The 15,746-nt window shown below is 36.8% G+C and overlaps 1 protein-coding gene across 4 annotated transcripts; it reads right to left on the bottom strand.

Annotated features, from left to right (window-relative positions):
- Positions 1-207: 207 nt before the first annotated feature.
- On the bottom strand, positions 208-15,525 carry prdm15 (PR domain containing 15). Of its 4 annotated transcripts, none has more exons than XM_056271515.1 (24): positions 15,443-15,525; positions 14,309-14,348; positions 14,070-14,163; positions 13,116-13,269; positions 12,887-13,039; positions 12,600-12,702; positions 12,263-12,511; positions 11,985-12,141; positions 11,190-11,311; positions 10,994-11,088; positions 10,773-10,860; positions 9,826-9,993; positions 9,471-9,565; positions 9,244-9,375; positions 8,832-8,975; positions 5,641-5,804; positions 5,455-5,534; positions 5,184-5,303; positions 4,218-4,349; positions 4,048-4,131; positions 3,787-3,962; positions 2,559-2,636; positions 2,055-2,258; positions 208-1,228 (listed from the first exon to the last, which is right to left on the bottom strand). In XM_056271515.1, the coding sequence occupies exons 2-24, from the start codon at positions 14,337-14,339 to the stop codon at positions 680-682; spliced, it is 3,372 nt and encodes a 1,123-aa protein (XP_056127490.1). In that variant the 5' UTR covers positions 14,340-14,348; positions 15,443-15,525; the 3' UTR covers positions 208-679. The 4 variants fall into 4 exon arrangements, with proteins under 4 accessions (XP_056127490.1, XP_056127492.1, XP_056127491.1 ...); XM_056271517.1 differs by having other exon boundaries at positions 11,985-12,138; XM_056271516.1 differs by lacking the exon at positions 15,443-15,525 and adding an exon at positions 15,143-15,229.
- Between the last annotated feature and the right edge of the window lie 221 nt (positions 15,526-15,746).

Genomic DNA, 15,746 nt, shown 5'->3' with positions numbered 1-15,746 from the left:
CGAGCTGTTAGCGCCCCTAATGGTTTGGAGTCTCAGCAGAAATTTACAAATGACCCGTTTACACCAAAATGATCCAAAGAATGATTAACAAAATATGATTTGATTTTAGGGATACATCTAGGGATACACTACATACTGGTATCTGTTATTGGACGATATTAGAGATTTTTTAATTTAAAGTCATTGGTGGATATTCACACATTTGAGACAAGTCCATACATGCATTTATTAGGACAACTCATTTTTCCTAAAAAAGGAAAGAAAAAAATAGAAAATATTTCCAGTTAGCACTCACAATACACTATATCCATGTATTGCATTTCTATAGATTCATTCTTTTTGACATCATCACTCCACAGGTGCTACAGAATGACATCAAACAACAAATATAATTTTAGTTATCATTTTGAAAAACTAAGGTCCTCGCTTTTTCTTAAATCATCACCAGACGTTTCATGCATTCATAAGAAAAATAATAATAATCTTCAGCATCTTAATAATTGGTTGAAATTGTCCTCTGGTTTTTCATCAATTCCAACAAAAGGCTTGTGCTGCCCTTAAAGTCACAGTCATACTTTCAACAAAGAGAAGTGCTCAATTAATAACAAATCCTTTCCTCATATTGGTCCAAATCTTGAAAAGGGACCGTAGCTATAAATTACATCATATACTTGATTTCTCAGTAGCTGAACATCTGTGGTGCTGCAGTGGTCTGTTGTTGAGGAGGTCCTGTGACTTGCGGCTGAATCTGATGCCTTTGTTCTGGCAGTGGTTGTGGCTGTTCTGACGGTGCCTGAGCGGACTGAACATCCGTCTGGGTGTCATCTATGGTGGTGCCATGATCTCCATCGGCCGGTGCGACGGGCCTCCAGGTTAAAGCGGGCTGTTCCAGCTGGTGGGAGATGGGGTTGACGAAGGTGGTGAGGTTGATGAAATGTGCCACTGATTGCGGAGCCGCGGCCCCCGTGGATCCCACCGCCTCTGACTGGAGATCTGCTGGACGGTTGTGCAGCATGGCTGAACCGCTGACGGCATCGAAGGTCACGGTGAGGATGGAGCTGTCCAGGGTGAGGGACCGATCGCTCGGAGCGAGGTGGCTGACGGCGACAGGCTGGAGGCTGCTGAACTGGGCGGGAGCGGGTGTGGTGATGGGAGTCACAGTGATGTTGGTTAAACTGACCGAGCTGGAGGGGGCTGGAGGGGCGCTGGGGTCAGCCAACACTACCACCTGCGTGTGTACATTTGACGGAGGAGATTATTCATTATAATTAAATGAAGCAATATCTAAAAACTCAAATGCACAACCAAATTGAAATATCTGTTGGTTTTAAAAGTCCATGAAATGGCATTCGCTACCCATTCTGATTCTGAGTGAAACAAAATATTCGACAATACATTTTTGTTTTGATTTTATCCATCAGGAATTGATTGGATCTAGGGATACTGTACCGTACATATTAGTACCATCTTGGTTATCAGACAATGTTAGAGCTTTTAAATGTATCAGTATTGGTTGATATTGGATATTTATTTGGCTATGCTCATTTTCTCTATTTTTACATTTAGATAACCTTTACTTTTGTGTAAAACTCACATGTAATTGATCTTTAAATACACTAATAATTTAACAACACATTTAAATGTAATCTTTAAGAAATGAATATCCATTTTCATTCTGTACATTATAATGTAGCGATGCCTAAATTCACTTTTAGAATTTTAAATAATTGATTTTAGTGATACATTAAAAACAGGAATATTGTGAAATATTTTTAACAATTTGAATATATTTTAAAATGTAATTTATTCCTGTGATGGCAAAGCTGAATTTGCAGCATTTTCTTTCAGGATTCTTTGATGAAAAGAACAGCATTTATTTAAAATACAAATCTTTTGTAACATTATAAATGTCCTTTTGATCAATTTAATGCTTCCTTGTTTAATTTCATTTAAAAAATCTTACTGACCCCAAACTTCGAAGTATTATGCTCAATTTTGTTTTCATGTTGACTTTAACGGCGAAATGCTAAGAGATCATTTCTGAATGAACAAACCTGCTGAATGCTCTGCACAGCAGAGTTGGTTTCATCTCCCACGGTGTTCGAGAACTCAGTGGTTCTGCTGGTGAAGTCAGCGTACTCGTCTGAATCAGACAGCTCAGACTCGTGAGGCAGGAATTTTGCCCTCTTCTTGGAGGGATTGGAGTTCCTGGAGACTTTTTCCACAGTGAGAGAGCCTTTCTCCAGAGTCAGAGAGGGCTGAATAACAGAGAGAACAACAAACAGAAACCAAATAATGAAAAAAACAAGTCAGAGCAATAGCCTTGTGGGCAGCGCTCCGACATATGGCGCAGATGTGCTTCAGGTGACCAGAGTTTGAGTCCTGGCTGTCCTGTTCCCCTCGTTCTCCACCCCATTGCATCCTGTCTCATCTACGCTATCCTATCTATTAAAGGCATTAAAAAGACCAACAATATAACTAAAAAAAAATTACCCTATCCACCTTTAATTTTCATTCTCTGTCTATCATCATGCAATACAGGTTGTTAAAAGACAAACCTGTGTAATACTAATGGTAGAGGCGTCGACTGTTGATGGTTCTTGAAGATCAAAGTCACCCAATCGTACAGTCACAATCTGAAAGATCATATGAAGCTTAGACATATGGCTTTCCATAAGCTCAAACATTTTAAAGGAGTGATCAAAAAATGCAATATGTACAGAGCCACACAGAAAATATGTATATCATGTCCACAAATACTAGTATAGTAGTAAATAGTTAGTTACGTCAGGACGTTTTATTAAATAGTTCCCTCATTTTAAGTAAATCATGCACACAATATAATAATTTGATCACTCGATTTAGTAAATCGTGGCCACGTTGTAAAAATTTGTTCCATTGTTTTAGTTAAATCAAAACGAGGGAGCAAATTAGTTCAATGTGGCCACGATTTACTATAACAAAGGAACAAATTAATAAGCTGTGGAATGAATTCTTAATTCGTGGCCACAATATTATTATTGTTTGTCTGGATGTCATGTGCGTGGCTCTGTAAATATGAAATGAAAAGGTCTTTTAAAATGAATCACTATCTTGGGATTTCATGTTCATTCATTTTTTACTTTTATGAATTCGTTAATTATATTTTCGTCCAATTTACTCTGACTAAAACAGCATGTAATTTACTCAGCAAAAACAATATTTATTTGATGAAAACTTATAGATAGTTATCTTGAAAAATTAACTTTTTGAAAAATGTATAGTTTATTTATTTAAACATTTATTTACAAACCCCAAATCAAGAAAAGTTGGGACATTTTCTAAAATGGAATCAAATCCAGAATCTGTGATTTGTTCATTCTCTTTCAACTTTATTTCACTGACAAAAGTACAAAGAAAAGATTCCCAATGTTTTCACTGAACAGCTTAATTGTATTTTGTAAATATAAACAAATTTCGATGGCTACAAAACACTCTAAAAAAGTTAGTTAAATAAAGAGATGTCCCAACATTTCTTGATTTGGGGTTGTAATTTAAATGTGTAAAATGTATAAAGAAATGCATTTGTCAACATATTTCTTCTGTCATTGTTAGTGCATCATTAATATCACATAATATCTTTTTTCTAGTCATATTACATATCGTGTTTTAAGTGAATTATCATTATTTGTCATTTTCGTCTCTCATCTCGTCTTTCAACTTAATTATCATTGACAATATCAAAAGAAAAACGAATATTTGAATCAGTAATGTCATTAACCCTGGAGGTGTGTGGTTGTTTCTCACCTCGGGGTGTTTGCGGCGCATGTGGCGGTTCATGGAGGCACGTGTGGAGACTTTGGTGCCGCACAGGTGACAGCTCTGAGCCTCCACCTTCTCATGGGTCAACTGCATGTGTTTCTGCAGCATATACTGCGTCACATACTTCTTGTCACAGACGGCGCAAGAAAACGTCTTTCCAACTGCAAAAACGAGACAGATGAGAGTAAATATTTGATTGTTTTAGTGTAATTAAACCAAACTCTGTAATATTTCAGTGAACTGTACCTGTATGAATAAGCTTGTGCGTTTCCATTGTGTTTCTCTCACTAAATGTCTTCCCGCACAGCTCACACATGAAGTCCTTTGTGCCTGAAGGAATACATTATTATATTTTGAATACATTTTTTGTAATATGTATCATATGTAGCATTACAGTATGATGTGATCCTACTCACCTGTGTGTCTTTTGTAATGCTTCAGCATGTTGACTTTCTGGGCAAATTTGCGGTTACACTCTTTACATTCATATTCTTTAATTCCCTTGTGCAGTTTCATATGATGCCGTAGAGCATGTTTTGTCTTCATGCCTGGAAAACACAGAAGCATTTATGTACTCATTCAGTTAAAATTGAGCTACATGCTGCGTCCCAATTCGCATACCATCCATCCTTAATAGTAATCGAAATTAGAATTAGTGTGTCCCAAATCGTAGTGTATATAACCAAAGATACCAGATTGTCTACTTTTTCCGGTTAGAATCCGAAGTGCAGATCCATGCACACTCTAACAGCTATGGTTGAGAATTTGAGTAGAACCACAAATCAAAAATGTAAAAAAAAACTACAAACATGCCGGACGTGCGAGTCCAGAGGCTAAGAAGAGAGGTTTAGATAAAGGGGTTTGAGTGATTTATTATCAGTATCTAACATGACGAAAAGATTTTTCACTGTTATCCGCATTAAATTTCATCTGCAACAGCATTGTGAACTTTTGTACAGATACGTTTGGTTATTAACTTTTGAATGCATCATAATGCAAATTGTAAACACATGAGGAGAGTTCTCCGCATGAAAGACCCATGACTGGCAGATCAACGTGCTACTACATTTTTCTCCAAAACGGTATAAATTAAATGTGGAGGATTTTAATTGTGACTCGATGATTGGCAGGGCAGTTTAAAAGGTGACAGGATGCACATAACTAAGTGACAGAGCTGTCCGTTAAAGACGCAATTATGACAAAGTAGTATATCCCAAAACTTGTGTACTCTGCTACACACTCAAAATGATGTACTTTTTCTTCACAAAAAGAGTACATATTTTTAGGGGATAGTATAAGTAGGCGAACTGGGACGCAGTGACAGTGTTTCACATTATTAAGCAAGGTGTATTATGGGATGGAGAGGAGATAAGTGTCCGCACCTTTCCCACACTCTGCACACAGGAAGTCTCTGACGTTATCATGGACTCTCAGATGTTCCTTTAGCATGTCTTTCCTAGCGAAGGACTTTCCACACTGATCACAGCCATGGCTTTTCACTCCTGCAGCGGCCAGAGGGTTTATCACTTTTAATTAAGCCTTGTCTATAAAATGTAAGTGATTAAATACTTTAAAAATCAAAGAAATTGTTCAGTTTAGACCATAATATCTATTTTTCTACCTGTGTGTTATACTTGTAGTGCTAAGACTCACCTGTGTGGATGATTTTGTGCCTCTCCAGGTTGCCGATGCTGTTGAAGATCCGTCCGCACATGTCACACGGATGAATGTATCTGTGAAGAAAGGAATGGCATTTAACTTTCCTGCAAAAAAGAATCTTAAATGTTTTTCTAAAGCCTTGTGAAGAAGCAAATATTTGAAATCCAATCTCTGTCTTACTTCTGCACTGCAGGATCGGGCAGGTGGTCTCGGTGGATGACCAGGTGAGCGTTGTACGTGGCCTTCAGAGCAAAACGGCGGTTGCACATTGTGCAGTTGTAACCTTTTTCCTTATGCATGTCCATTATGTGTTTCAAGTAGTCACGACCCTTGGCGAATGTCACCTGATGAAGGTAGTTGAAAAGTGGTGGAGAGAGAATGAATGTTCATGATAGATAAATAAACTATTTTGCTGGGAATATAAGATTAAGCAACATCATGAAAATCACATGATTTTTAATGTACTTTTTATTTAGCAATTCAATGTTTCTGTGAATCAATTAAATTTGATTTAAAGATTTTTTCTACTTGTTTGTTCACCACTCAAAAATGTTCATGGAAGTCTATTCATTAAGAAGTGAAATGGATGTGTATTTTTATATATCAAAATGTTTTAGTGGAAATATATGTTGGTAAATATAGCTGTTTATTACTATTTATTGTTTATATAGTGGTGCATATAAATTAAAATGAATAAATATAAAAACATACACTGATTATTTTTTATCTAGATTTTTACTGTATTCTAATTCTAGCATTACACATTTAAATGTACTTTGCAACAATAAATCAATTAAGTGATAGGTACTACATTTCTTTAAAAAAAAAAAAAAAAATACACTCACCGACCACTTTATTAGGTACACATGTTCAATTGCTCATTCAGGCAAATCTAATAAGCCAATCACATGGCAGCAATTCAATGCATTTAGAGATGGTCAAGGCGATCTGCTGAAGTTTAAACTGAGCATCAGAATGGGGAAGAAAGTTGATTTAAGTGACTTTGAATGTGACGTGGTTGTTGGTGCCAGACAGGCTGGTCTGAGTATTTCAGAAACTGCTGATCTACAGGGACACTACACTATGCGTGAAAATGTATGCCATGATGATGCCAGAGGTCAGAGAAGAATGGCCAGACTGGCTCGAGCTGATAGAAAGGCAACAGTAACTCAAATATCATGGCACAAATGATATCTGTCTTGCTTGTGCCGGTGATCAAGGATAAGTCTAGTAAGGTTGGTTGCTCTGATAACTACAGACCAATAGCCCTTGCCAGTGTATTGTCTAAAGTTTTTGAAAGCATCCTGTTGAGCAGAATTGTGGACATTATCCCCTCTACTGACAACCAATTTGGTTTTAAACCAAAACATGGCACAGATATGGCCATATATTCCTTAAAGGAAATTGTTAATACGTATAGAGATAAGAACTCCTCAGTTTTAATGAGTTTTATTGATGCTTCAAAAGCGTTTGACCGCGTCAATCATTACAAGTTATTTGACAAAATGAGTAAGAGAGGTGTATCTAAATGTATTGTGAGAATTCTGTCCCACTGGTATGCCAACCAGTCTATGTTTATAAAATGGGGCCACTGTGTTTCTGCCCCTTTTGGGGTCAGGAACGGGGTCAGACAAGGTGGAATCCTCTCCCCTATTCTTTTTAACTTGTATGTTGATGAGCTCTCTGTCTGCTTGAATTTGTGTAACACTGGGTGTATGATAGGTAACACTCTAGTGAATCATATTATGTATGCAGATGACCTTGTGGTCTTCAGTCCTAGCAGTGCTGGTCTTCAACAGCTTCTTAATGTTTGCTCTGACTATGGAACTGTTCATGATTCAAAATTTAATACAGACAAGAGTGCGGTGATGATTTGTAGAACAAAGGAGGATAAATGTCAAATGTTTCCTCCTTTTAAATTGGCAGGTAATACCTTGATAGTTTTGAGCAAATATAAGTATCTTGGGCATCTCATTACAGACCAGTTGAAGGATGACCTTGACGTTTATAGGCAATGCCGCTCTATATATGCTCAGGCGAATAGTTTGGCTCGTAAGTTTGGTGGGTGCACAGATAGAGTGAAAGTTGCTTTGTTCAGAGCTTACTGCACTTCTCTCCACAATGCCCACTTGTGGTCTAGTTTCAGCAAAGCTAGCTTGCATAAACTTCAGGTAGCTTACAACGATGCACTGAGAATTCTGCTGAGAAGACCACGCTGGTGTAGTGCCAGTGAGATGTTTGTGGCTGCAGGTGTTAATACTCTGCAAGCCACATTGAGAAATGTTATGTACAAATTTATATGTCGGCTGAATAACCCAGAGAATTATATAATTGTGGCATTGACCAATATCAAGTTTAGCACTACACGGTATAAGTCCAAGTTATGGAAGCATTGGTATAGCTGTCTCCTCTGAAGTTGTATTTGTTTTTATTATATTGTATTGTATTGTGTGTACTGTCTTGTTTGTTTTATTTGGACCGGTGAGTCTGTAATAAAGTTTTATTATAATTATTAAATAACCACTTGTCACAACCAAGGTATGCAGAAGAGCGTCTCTGAACGCACAACATGTCGAAACTTGAAGCGGATGGGCTACAGCAGCAGAAGACCAGACTGGGTGTCACTCCTGTCAGCTAAGAACAGGAAACTGAGGCTACGATTCAGATGGGCTCACCAAAATTGGACAATAGGAGAAATATTGCCTGTTCTGATGAGTCTCAATTTCTGCTGCGACATTCATACGGTAGGATCAGAATTTGGCATAAACAAAATAAAAGCATGGATCCATCCTGCCTTGTATCAATGGTTCAGACTGGAGGTTGTGGTGTTATGGTGGGGAGGATTTTTTGGGCCCCTTAGTACAATTGAGCATCGTTTAAACACCACAGCCTACCTGAGTATTGTTTCTGACCATTTCCATCCCCTTATGACCTCATGTGCACATCTTCTGATGGCTGCTTCCATCAGGATAACACGCCATGGCACAAAGCTCAAATCATCTCAAACTGGTTTCATGAACATGACAATGAGTTTACTACACTCAAAATGCCTCCATACTCACCAGATCTCAATCCAATAGAGCACCTTTGGGATGTGCATTCGCATCATATATGTGCAGGTGACAAATCTGCAGTAACTGTGTGATGCTATCATGTCAATAGGGACCAATATCTCTAAAGAATGTTTCCAGCACCTTAGTTGAGTCTATGCCATAAAGAATTAAGGCAGTTCTGAAGGCAAAAGGGGCTCCAACCCAACCAGCTGGCGAGTGTATATATTATACATAAAAAAAACGTCAAAAGGCTGAAAATTTTGAGACATCAGAAGAGACACCATATTCAATCAATTATGACATTAGCTCCTACTTTACCTGACATTTCTTACAGCTGTATTTATGATGTTCAGGATCGTTCTTCTCATCTTCCTCATCAGAACTGTCGTCACTCTCCTCCATAGAGATGCCAATCTTTTTAATGAAGTCCTCTCTTTCCTGCTCGTCCATTAAGGCGATGTCCTGTAAGAGATGGTTTTGGACTTCAATTAGAGTACACCGCAACATATTAACTTTTTTTTTAGATTAGTCATTATGCTCAACTAGCTAACTAACTTTTTAAAATGATGCTTTAAGCATTTAAATGCCTCTTAACAAAAATGTTTTGATGGGACGTAGTGGACCCTATTTATTCAGCACTTCCTTCAGGCTGACTAATCAACTGGTCATTCAGACAACCCACCAAATACTTGATAATGAAAAGATAGTTTTGCATGTCACTATTCCTCACCTTAAAGTGTACATGTATGTGATCTCTCAGGACGTCCACACGGAAGAACCTGCGTCCACAGATCTCACAGGTGTATTTCTTGTCCCCGTGGGTTAGTAAGTGTTTGTTCATGTTACTCCGACAGGAAAACACCTTGAATAAAAAGTTATTTATTTTATTTATTTTTTCAATGCTACACAGATCTGATTTCAACAACAAATATGGTGTCCTTGGTCTAGGAACACCACCTTTCCACAAATGGGACACGCCGAAGGCTCCTTTCTGTATTTGCTTCCCTCCTCCCCGTTCGCTTCAAGTTCCTCTCGTTTCATGTTTTTCGGACCTGTGGAAAAGCAATGGGTGGTGGAAGCCATTAGTGCACATACAGAGCAAGTGACATAATGGTTGATGATCTTTACCTACAGAGAAGGACAAAGAAAGTTAATGAGGCCTAGAAACAGAGAACTCAAGTAGAGCAGATGTTTGTGTTTCTTTACTGATTAGATAAACAGACTTTACTTTCAAAATGACTTTATATGAGTATTCTACATGGGCACAGAATAGTTTCTTGTTTTATTTGAAGCAGCAACGTTCATAACTCACCAACAACATGCCGCCTCTGGTGGTCCTGCATGACATCTTTGCGGTAGAACATCTTATTGCAGATCTCACACGCATACAGTTTCTCTCCGTGTTTCTTCTTGTGCTTGGACAAATTACTGTTAGTGGAGAAAAACCTAGAACATATCTCACACTGGAACGTTTTGTCATCTGCAACAAGAGGGAAACATACAAAAAAGATGTTGTGCATGCGGTCAAATACATATTGTGTTCATTTGTACGATACATTTGTAAAATAAGGCGTGTTTTATAACTCAAATCATGCAAAAAAAAAGTATGCTTTAACTAATATTAACAATCAGCAATATATTTTTACAGCATTGATTAACCTTTGTTAATGTTAGTTACTGTAATAAAAATGTTCATGTTCAAGTTAGTTCACAGTGCATTAACTTATGTTAACAGATACAACTTTTGATCTTAAAGATGTAGTAGTAAATGTTGAGATTTACAGCATTTATTAATCTTAGATAATGTTAAAGTATTGTTCATTCTTAGTTTATGTTAACTAATGTTAACAAATGAAATCTTATTCTAGTGTTACCGTAAAATTTAAACTTTTCATTTAATTAATTACATAATTTCCTTATTAATTGGTTGTCTTTTTTTGCAACATTAAAAATGTTTTTTATAAATAACACTGAATTAGTGAATCAAATAGACAGCCCAAAAAAAGTAAATTGACCAATAATACAATATCATAAAGATATATATTCAAATTTAATTTTCATAAAACACAAACATTATTACTATTATCAATAATAATATTAATAATTATTATTATTAGTAGTAGCAGTATTATTATTATTATTTATGCAAAGTTGTGTAAATGGTTTAGAATAACTCCCCATAAATTTAAAACAGAAATGTACATATTATAATGAATGAATATTAAAATGAAACCTTTTTTTATTTAAATTTTTTTTTACCTGTCCTGCAGTTATGAAATCTTAAGGCATTTTCCACTCGGAAGGATTTCTCACAGGTTGAACATTTGTACCTATACTCTATATCAGACTAAGAAAACACACACAAATAAAACATGTCAAGATACATTCATTTTACACAAATCTGTGTGTCTTTATATTTTAAAACATGCTATTTTTAACAATCAATAAACATGAAGTTATTGGTTAAAAAAGTGCCATACCTGATTCTTGCTGTGTTTGTAAGATATATGCTGTTTAAGACTCTCCTTTCGACTGAACATCTTGTCACACTCATCACACTTAAAACACTTATCACCTGTAAGTGACACAAAATTATTCAGCATATGGCACATCTAATAACCTCAAATGGTGCTATGCAGTGTGATAAGTTATTTCCAGGGATGATGGGAGAGCTACCGTGGGAACGGATGTGTCGGTTGAGGTTGCTGCTGTTCTGAAACACCTTACAGCAGAGGCAGCACTGGTAAACTCTTTTATGATCACCACCCTGCCGCAGAGATCGCCTCCTTATACCAGGTCTAACAGAAAAACAGGATCAAGACTTGTTCAAGTGAAATTACACTGCTGTTCAAAAGTTTGGGGTCAGTAAGATTTTATCATGTTTTTAAAAAGAAGTCTCTTACGCTCACCGTGGCTGCATTTCATTTTAGCAAAAATACAGTAAAAAAATTGTATTATTGGGAAATATTATTACAATTGAAATTCCGGTTTTCTATTTTAATATATTTTAAAATGTAATTTATTCCTTAAAGCTGAATTTTCAGCATCATTAAAACATTAAATCAATAAACATTTCTCATCATATCTGCCAAATATTTTTGAGGAAACATGATACATTTTTTAGGATTCTTTGATGAATATAAAGTTATTATACATATATATATATATATATATATATATATAATATTATATTATATTATTTAAAGAAGAAATCTTTTGTGACATTATAAATGTCTTCACTGTCTCTTTTGATCAATTTAATGCATCCTTTCTGAACAGAAGTACTTCTTTCTTTCTTTCTTTCTTTCTTTCTTTCTTTCTTTCTTTCTTTCTTTCTTTCTTTCTTTCTTTCTTTCTTTCTTTCTTTCTTTATTTCTTTCAATAAAACAAACCCCAAACTTTTAAACAGTAGTGTATGTGTTTTAAAACCCAGAGGATGTGACATAAGTGAATCGTAAAGGTTGTCCTTACTTCCCAGAGGAGATGGGGGAGCGTGTCACCCGAGATGTTTTGAGTGGCGGGCCGTCTCCAGCCACCATGACCTCTTGGACATCCAGTACAGTAAGGGGAACATCAGGAGCCAAAGTACTGAGAGGCGGCTCACCAGATGCAGGAACAGTGGATTCTGCTAAATGGGAAGTGAAATATAATGCTCATTTAAACAATTTTTGTTACTTCTCTGCAAAATGTGCTTTAAAAACCATCTTTGCCAATCAAACCCCTTTATAACCCTGAAACCCCCACCTCACCTTGACCGGAATCGGCTGATCCACTTGGCGCAAGTTTCTGTGCTTTTGTCCGTCGTGGTCTGCCTTGTTTTCTGGTTGGCTCTGGTGGGGCGGGAGCAACGTTGGCCGTGTTGTTTTGGGGTAGCGCCTCTGCAACCTGCTGGACAGGTGCGTCTGCTGGGGTTTGGCAGAGCAGTTGCTCTGAGACAGGAAGGGTTTCTGTTGGTGGCCCCTTCGCCGAAGGGACTCCAGGTTTGCTGGACACCATTTCTGAAGAGGCAAAATGATAAATTACGTCTAGCATACGTGTACTGCACACTGCACAGATACTGCACACTGCACTTTAAAGCACACATACCTGTTGGAGAAGGAAGTACAGGTGACCTAAGAACAAGCCGATCCATTTTTTTGCCATAAAATGCTCCATACCAGACTCTCAATTCTGTTCCGGGCAGAACATCCTGAAATGGAGGAAATGAAAGAACAATTCGAATAAATTGGCATTTGAAGTTTAATAGAACACCGCAATTTAAATACATTTTATTTTACAATCGAAGTCATGCATTATTTGATAGCATAACTATCTTCACTATTTAACCACAGTGCTATGAAAGGAACAGAAGTGACAGTACGGCATCAATGCACCTGTGATGTATTAAAGTAAACATCATCATCTTGCTGGTAGGCCGTCAGATTTTGGTGTTTGTGGTCTGTGGCAGGCCGAACCAACATCATCCAGTTACAGTCGTCTTCATTGGACGAGTCAAAACACACCACCGATCCGTCCTTCTGAAATATCTAAGATACACAATAGAAAAAACATTAAGTATAGGTCATATGGTTAGGAGTGGCATATTAATGGTCTACTGTTTACCTTTAAAGGAAATGCGCCCTCCATTTGAAGGCTTGGAACCCTCTTGGCCTCAAAAGGGCCAAATCGAGTCCTTTTAACCAGCCGTCTAAGTACAAACACGCCTTCGTTCCCCTCCTCAGCTGACCTGATCTCCAAGCTGTCTGGTAAAGATGACCTGGAACATGGACAATTATGTTCTTAAGTTAAAATTTCATTTGCAGACAAAAATTGGAATAATTAAGAATTTCTTATTGTTTTAAGAATTTCATAAGATGTCTCTTATGCTCAAGTAGGCTGTATTGATATGAACAAAATACAGTAATATAAAATGTGAATAGAAAACAGTTTTTGCTGCTTAAAATGTTTCTTGAGCAGCAAATAAGCATGTTAGAATGGTTTCTGAAGGATCATGTGATGCTGAAGACTGCTTAAAATGTACCTTTGCCATTCCAGGAATAAATTACATTTTAAAATATATTAAACAAAGAAAAGAAAGTCCTTAAAATTGTAAAAATTTGAACTGTATCTATGATCAAATAATGCATCCTTGGTGATCATAAGAAAAAAATATTTTCTCTTAAACAATCTTACTGACCCCAAACTTGAAGGATAGTGTACAGAAAAAATGTATGATATTTAAATTTGCAATATATGTAACAAACCATAATGGTTTTATGATCATTAGCTTTTCATCTCACAATCCCCCTGGAGTTCTTCCATTAACCCCAGTTTGGGAAACCCTGGCATAATGTAGTGCTTAATGCATACTGTTATTGTCATAATACAATTCAGTGATAAATGTCACAAAGGCACTAAGAAATTCAAGCACCTAGTCCAAGAATTTCCTATTAAAAGAAATACCAAGTCATACATATATACTGATAGTAAACATAAGACAGTCAATATATGGCCTTTGAAAATCACACATATGACCATCTAATTGTGGTCAGCCAAAAGCCACCCATGTCCACTCACCGTGCCCGACTTAGAACAAATGAGTCCTTCACTGTGACGATGGGCCCCAGCTCAGGACACTCAGAGTCGTGGTACTGCCCGCAGTCCTCACACCCTGCAGGAAGAAGAGTCACATGCAATATTATGGCATGTACTTGAGTAAAACAAGGACACAGCAAAAAAGCTCACTAGTGGCAATAAGGATACAATAATGTTTCATGCATATTCATAAACAAGCAAGATTATAGTTGTGCACTTACAAATAAACTCATCTGGTGTCTGCTCTGCCATTCTGACACCCTAAAGATGATGCATCAAATATGTACATTAGTTTTAACACCTGTAAAAGCATGCTGTACTTATGATACAAATTAATACCACACACACACACATAAATATACATATATATTTATAAATATATAACACATCTGAGACCATTTCAAATTACATTTTGAAACATATGACATGAAAATGTTAAAAACATGCAGATTCTTAGAAATATAAACTTTGTTTTCATGTTGACTACATATATTGGAAAAAAGTAAAACCATTTCCCACAAATATTATTTAATAACTAATAAATCTAAAGAAATAATAATAATAAAATACTATGTCAAATAACTTATGCTATAACATTTCCCCCCCCAAAAAATCTGCCTTTAAAATTAGGCTTTTTTGTATGTTTACCATATATTATTTTTAATATATAATGACATGAATTTTAAAAACATTCATCGGGTGTATTTAAGCATTTGGCATGAACTGGGTTTTTAATATATTTTTTATATAACTTTATAAATCTGGACCAAACATATTTACATATGTATAAGGAGACAATTCTTTGAAATAATACGCTATAAAATTATAAGTCCTTAAGGTCTAAATGCAAAAACATTTCAATGCACTTTTCCATTATAACGTTGTGTTGATTGCATTGCTGTCAGTCAACAAAACCCATTACACAATGTAACAGATTTTGTTGATGCTCCCAAGATCAACAATCACAACGCATGACGCTCGTTATCAACGCAGTACAGGCAGCTGTCGGCGAATGAAACGCCTGTAAGCAGCCAGGGAAAGAGTACAATACGGACCGATGCGGACAGAATCCGTGATTTGGGAAGATTTCAAACTGTAGCCGGGTTTTAACTCCGATCTCAGGCAGCGCTCGCTCTCTTTCAGCAATGCAAATGTAACAAAGAACAATCGGCATGGCGGATGGAATGGAGACGCAGCGCTCATCTGGAGCTAGAGCGTTTGAAAGCGCAAAGCACAACAAACTCGCTTCGCTCACACTTTTCATTGCTGCTGCACCTTTGAATGAGGACCATTTGGGGATTTCGTTCAATGCGTTTGAATATAACTACCTCACAAGTTTAGCATAAAGTCATTACCTGTTTTCCAAACGTCTACACATTGAGTGAATCCTGACTCCGGGTTCCAATCCGCTCCAGAAACCGCGCAGGACCGGAAATAAGACCCACGAATTGCATTATGGGAAGTGTAGTTTTTCCCCAAACGGTCCACTGTAAGATTTTCATCAATATTACAGCTGATTAATTAGATTATGCAGACACAAAATAACATGTCTGACTCTAAATCCTATTTCGACAGGAAAAATGAATGCAGAAACAAACAGGAATTTTCAGTCAGTATTTACTGCTCAAACCAGTAGATATGTTGATGAACATAACATAA

Source organism: Rhinichthys klamathensis, unplaced genomic scaffold (assembly GCF_029890125.1).
Source record: "Rhinichthys klamathensis goyatoka isolate OS25496 unplaced genomic scaffold, OSU_Roscu_1.1 h1tg000321l_1, whole genome shotgun sequence".
Taxonomy (NCBI): Eukaryota; Metazoa; Chordata; class Actinopteri; order Cypriniformes; family Leuciscidae; genus Rhinichthys; species Rhinichthys klamathensis.
The sequence above is the reverse complement of the archived record's forward strand: the minus strand, read 5'-3'. Positions and strand labels throughout refer to the sequence as shown.

Coding starts and splice junctions, on each gene's coding strand:
- prdm15 (XM_056271515.1), bottom strand. CDS start 14,339: ATGGCAGAGCAGACACCAGATGAGTTTATTT. Junction 12,142..12,262: donor ATCAGCCGATTCCGGTCAAG/GTGAGGTGGGGG, acceptor CTTCCCATTTAG/CAGAATCCACTGTTCCTGCA. Junction 11,089..11,189: donor CCGACACATCCGTTCCCACG/GTAGCTCTCCCA, acceptor TGTCACTTACAG/GTGATAAGTGTTTTAAGTGT.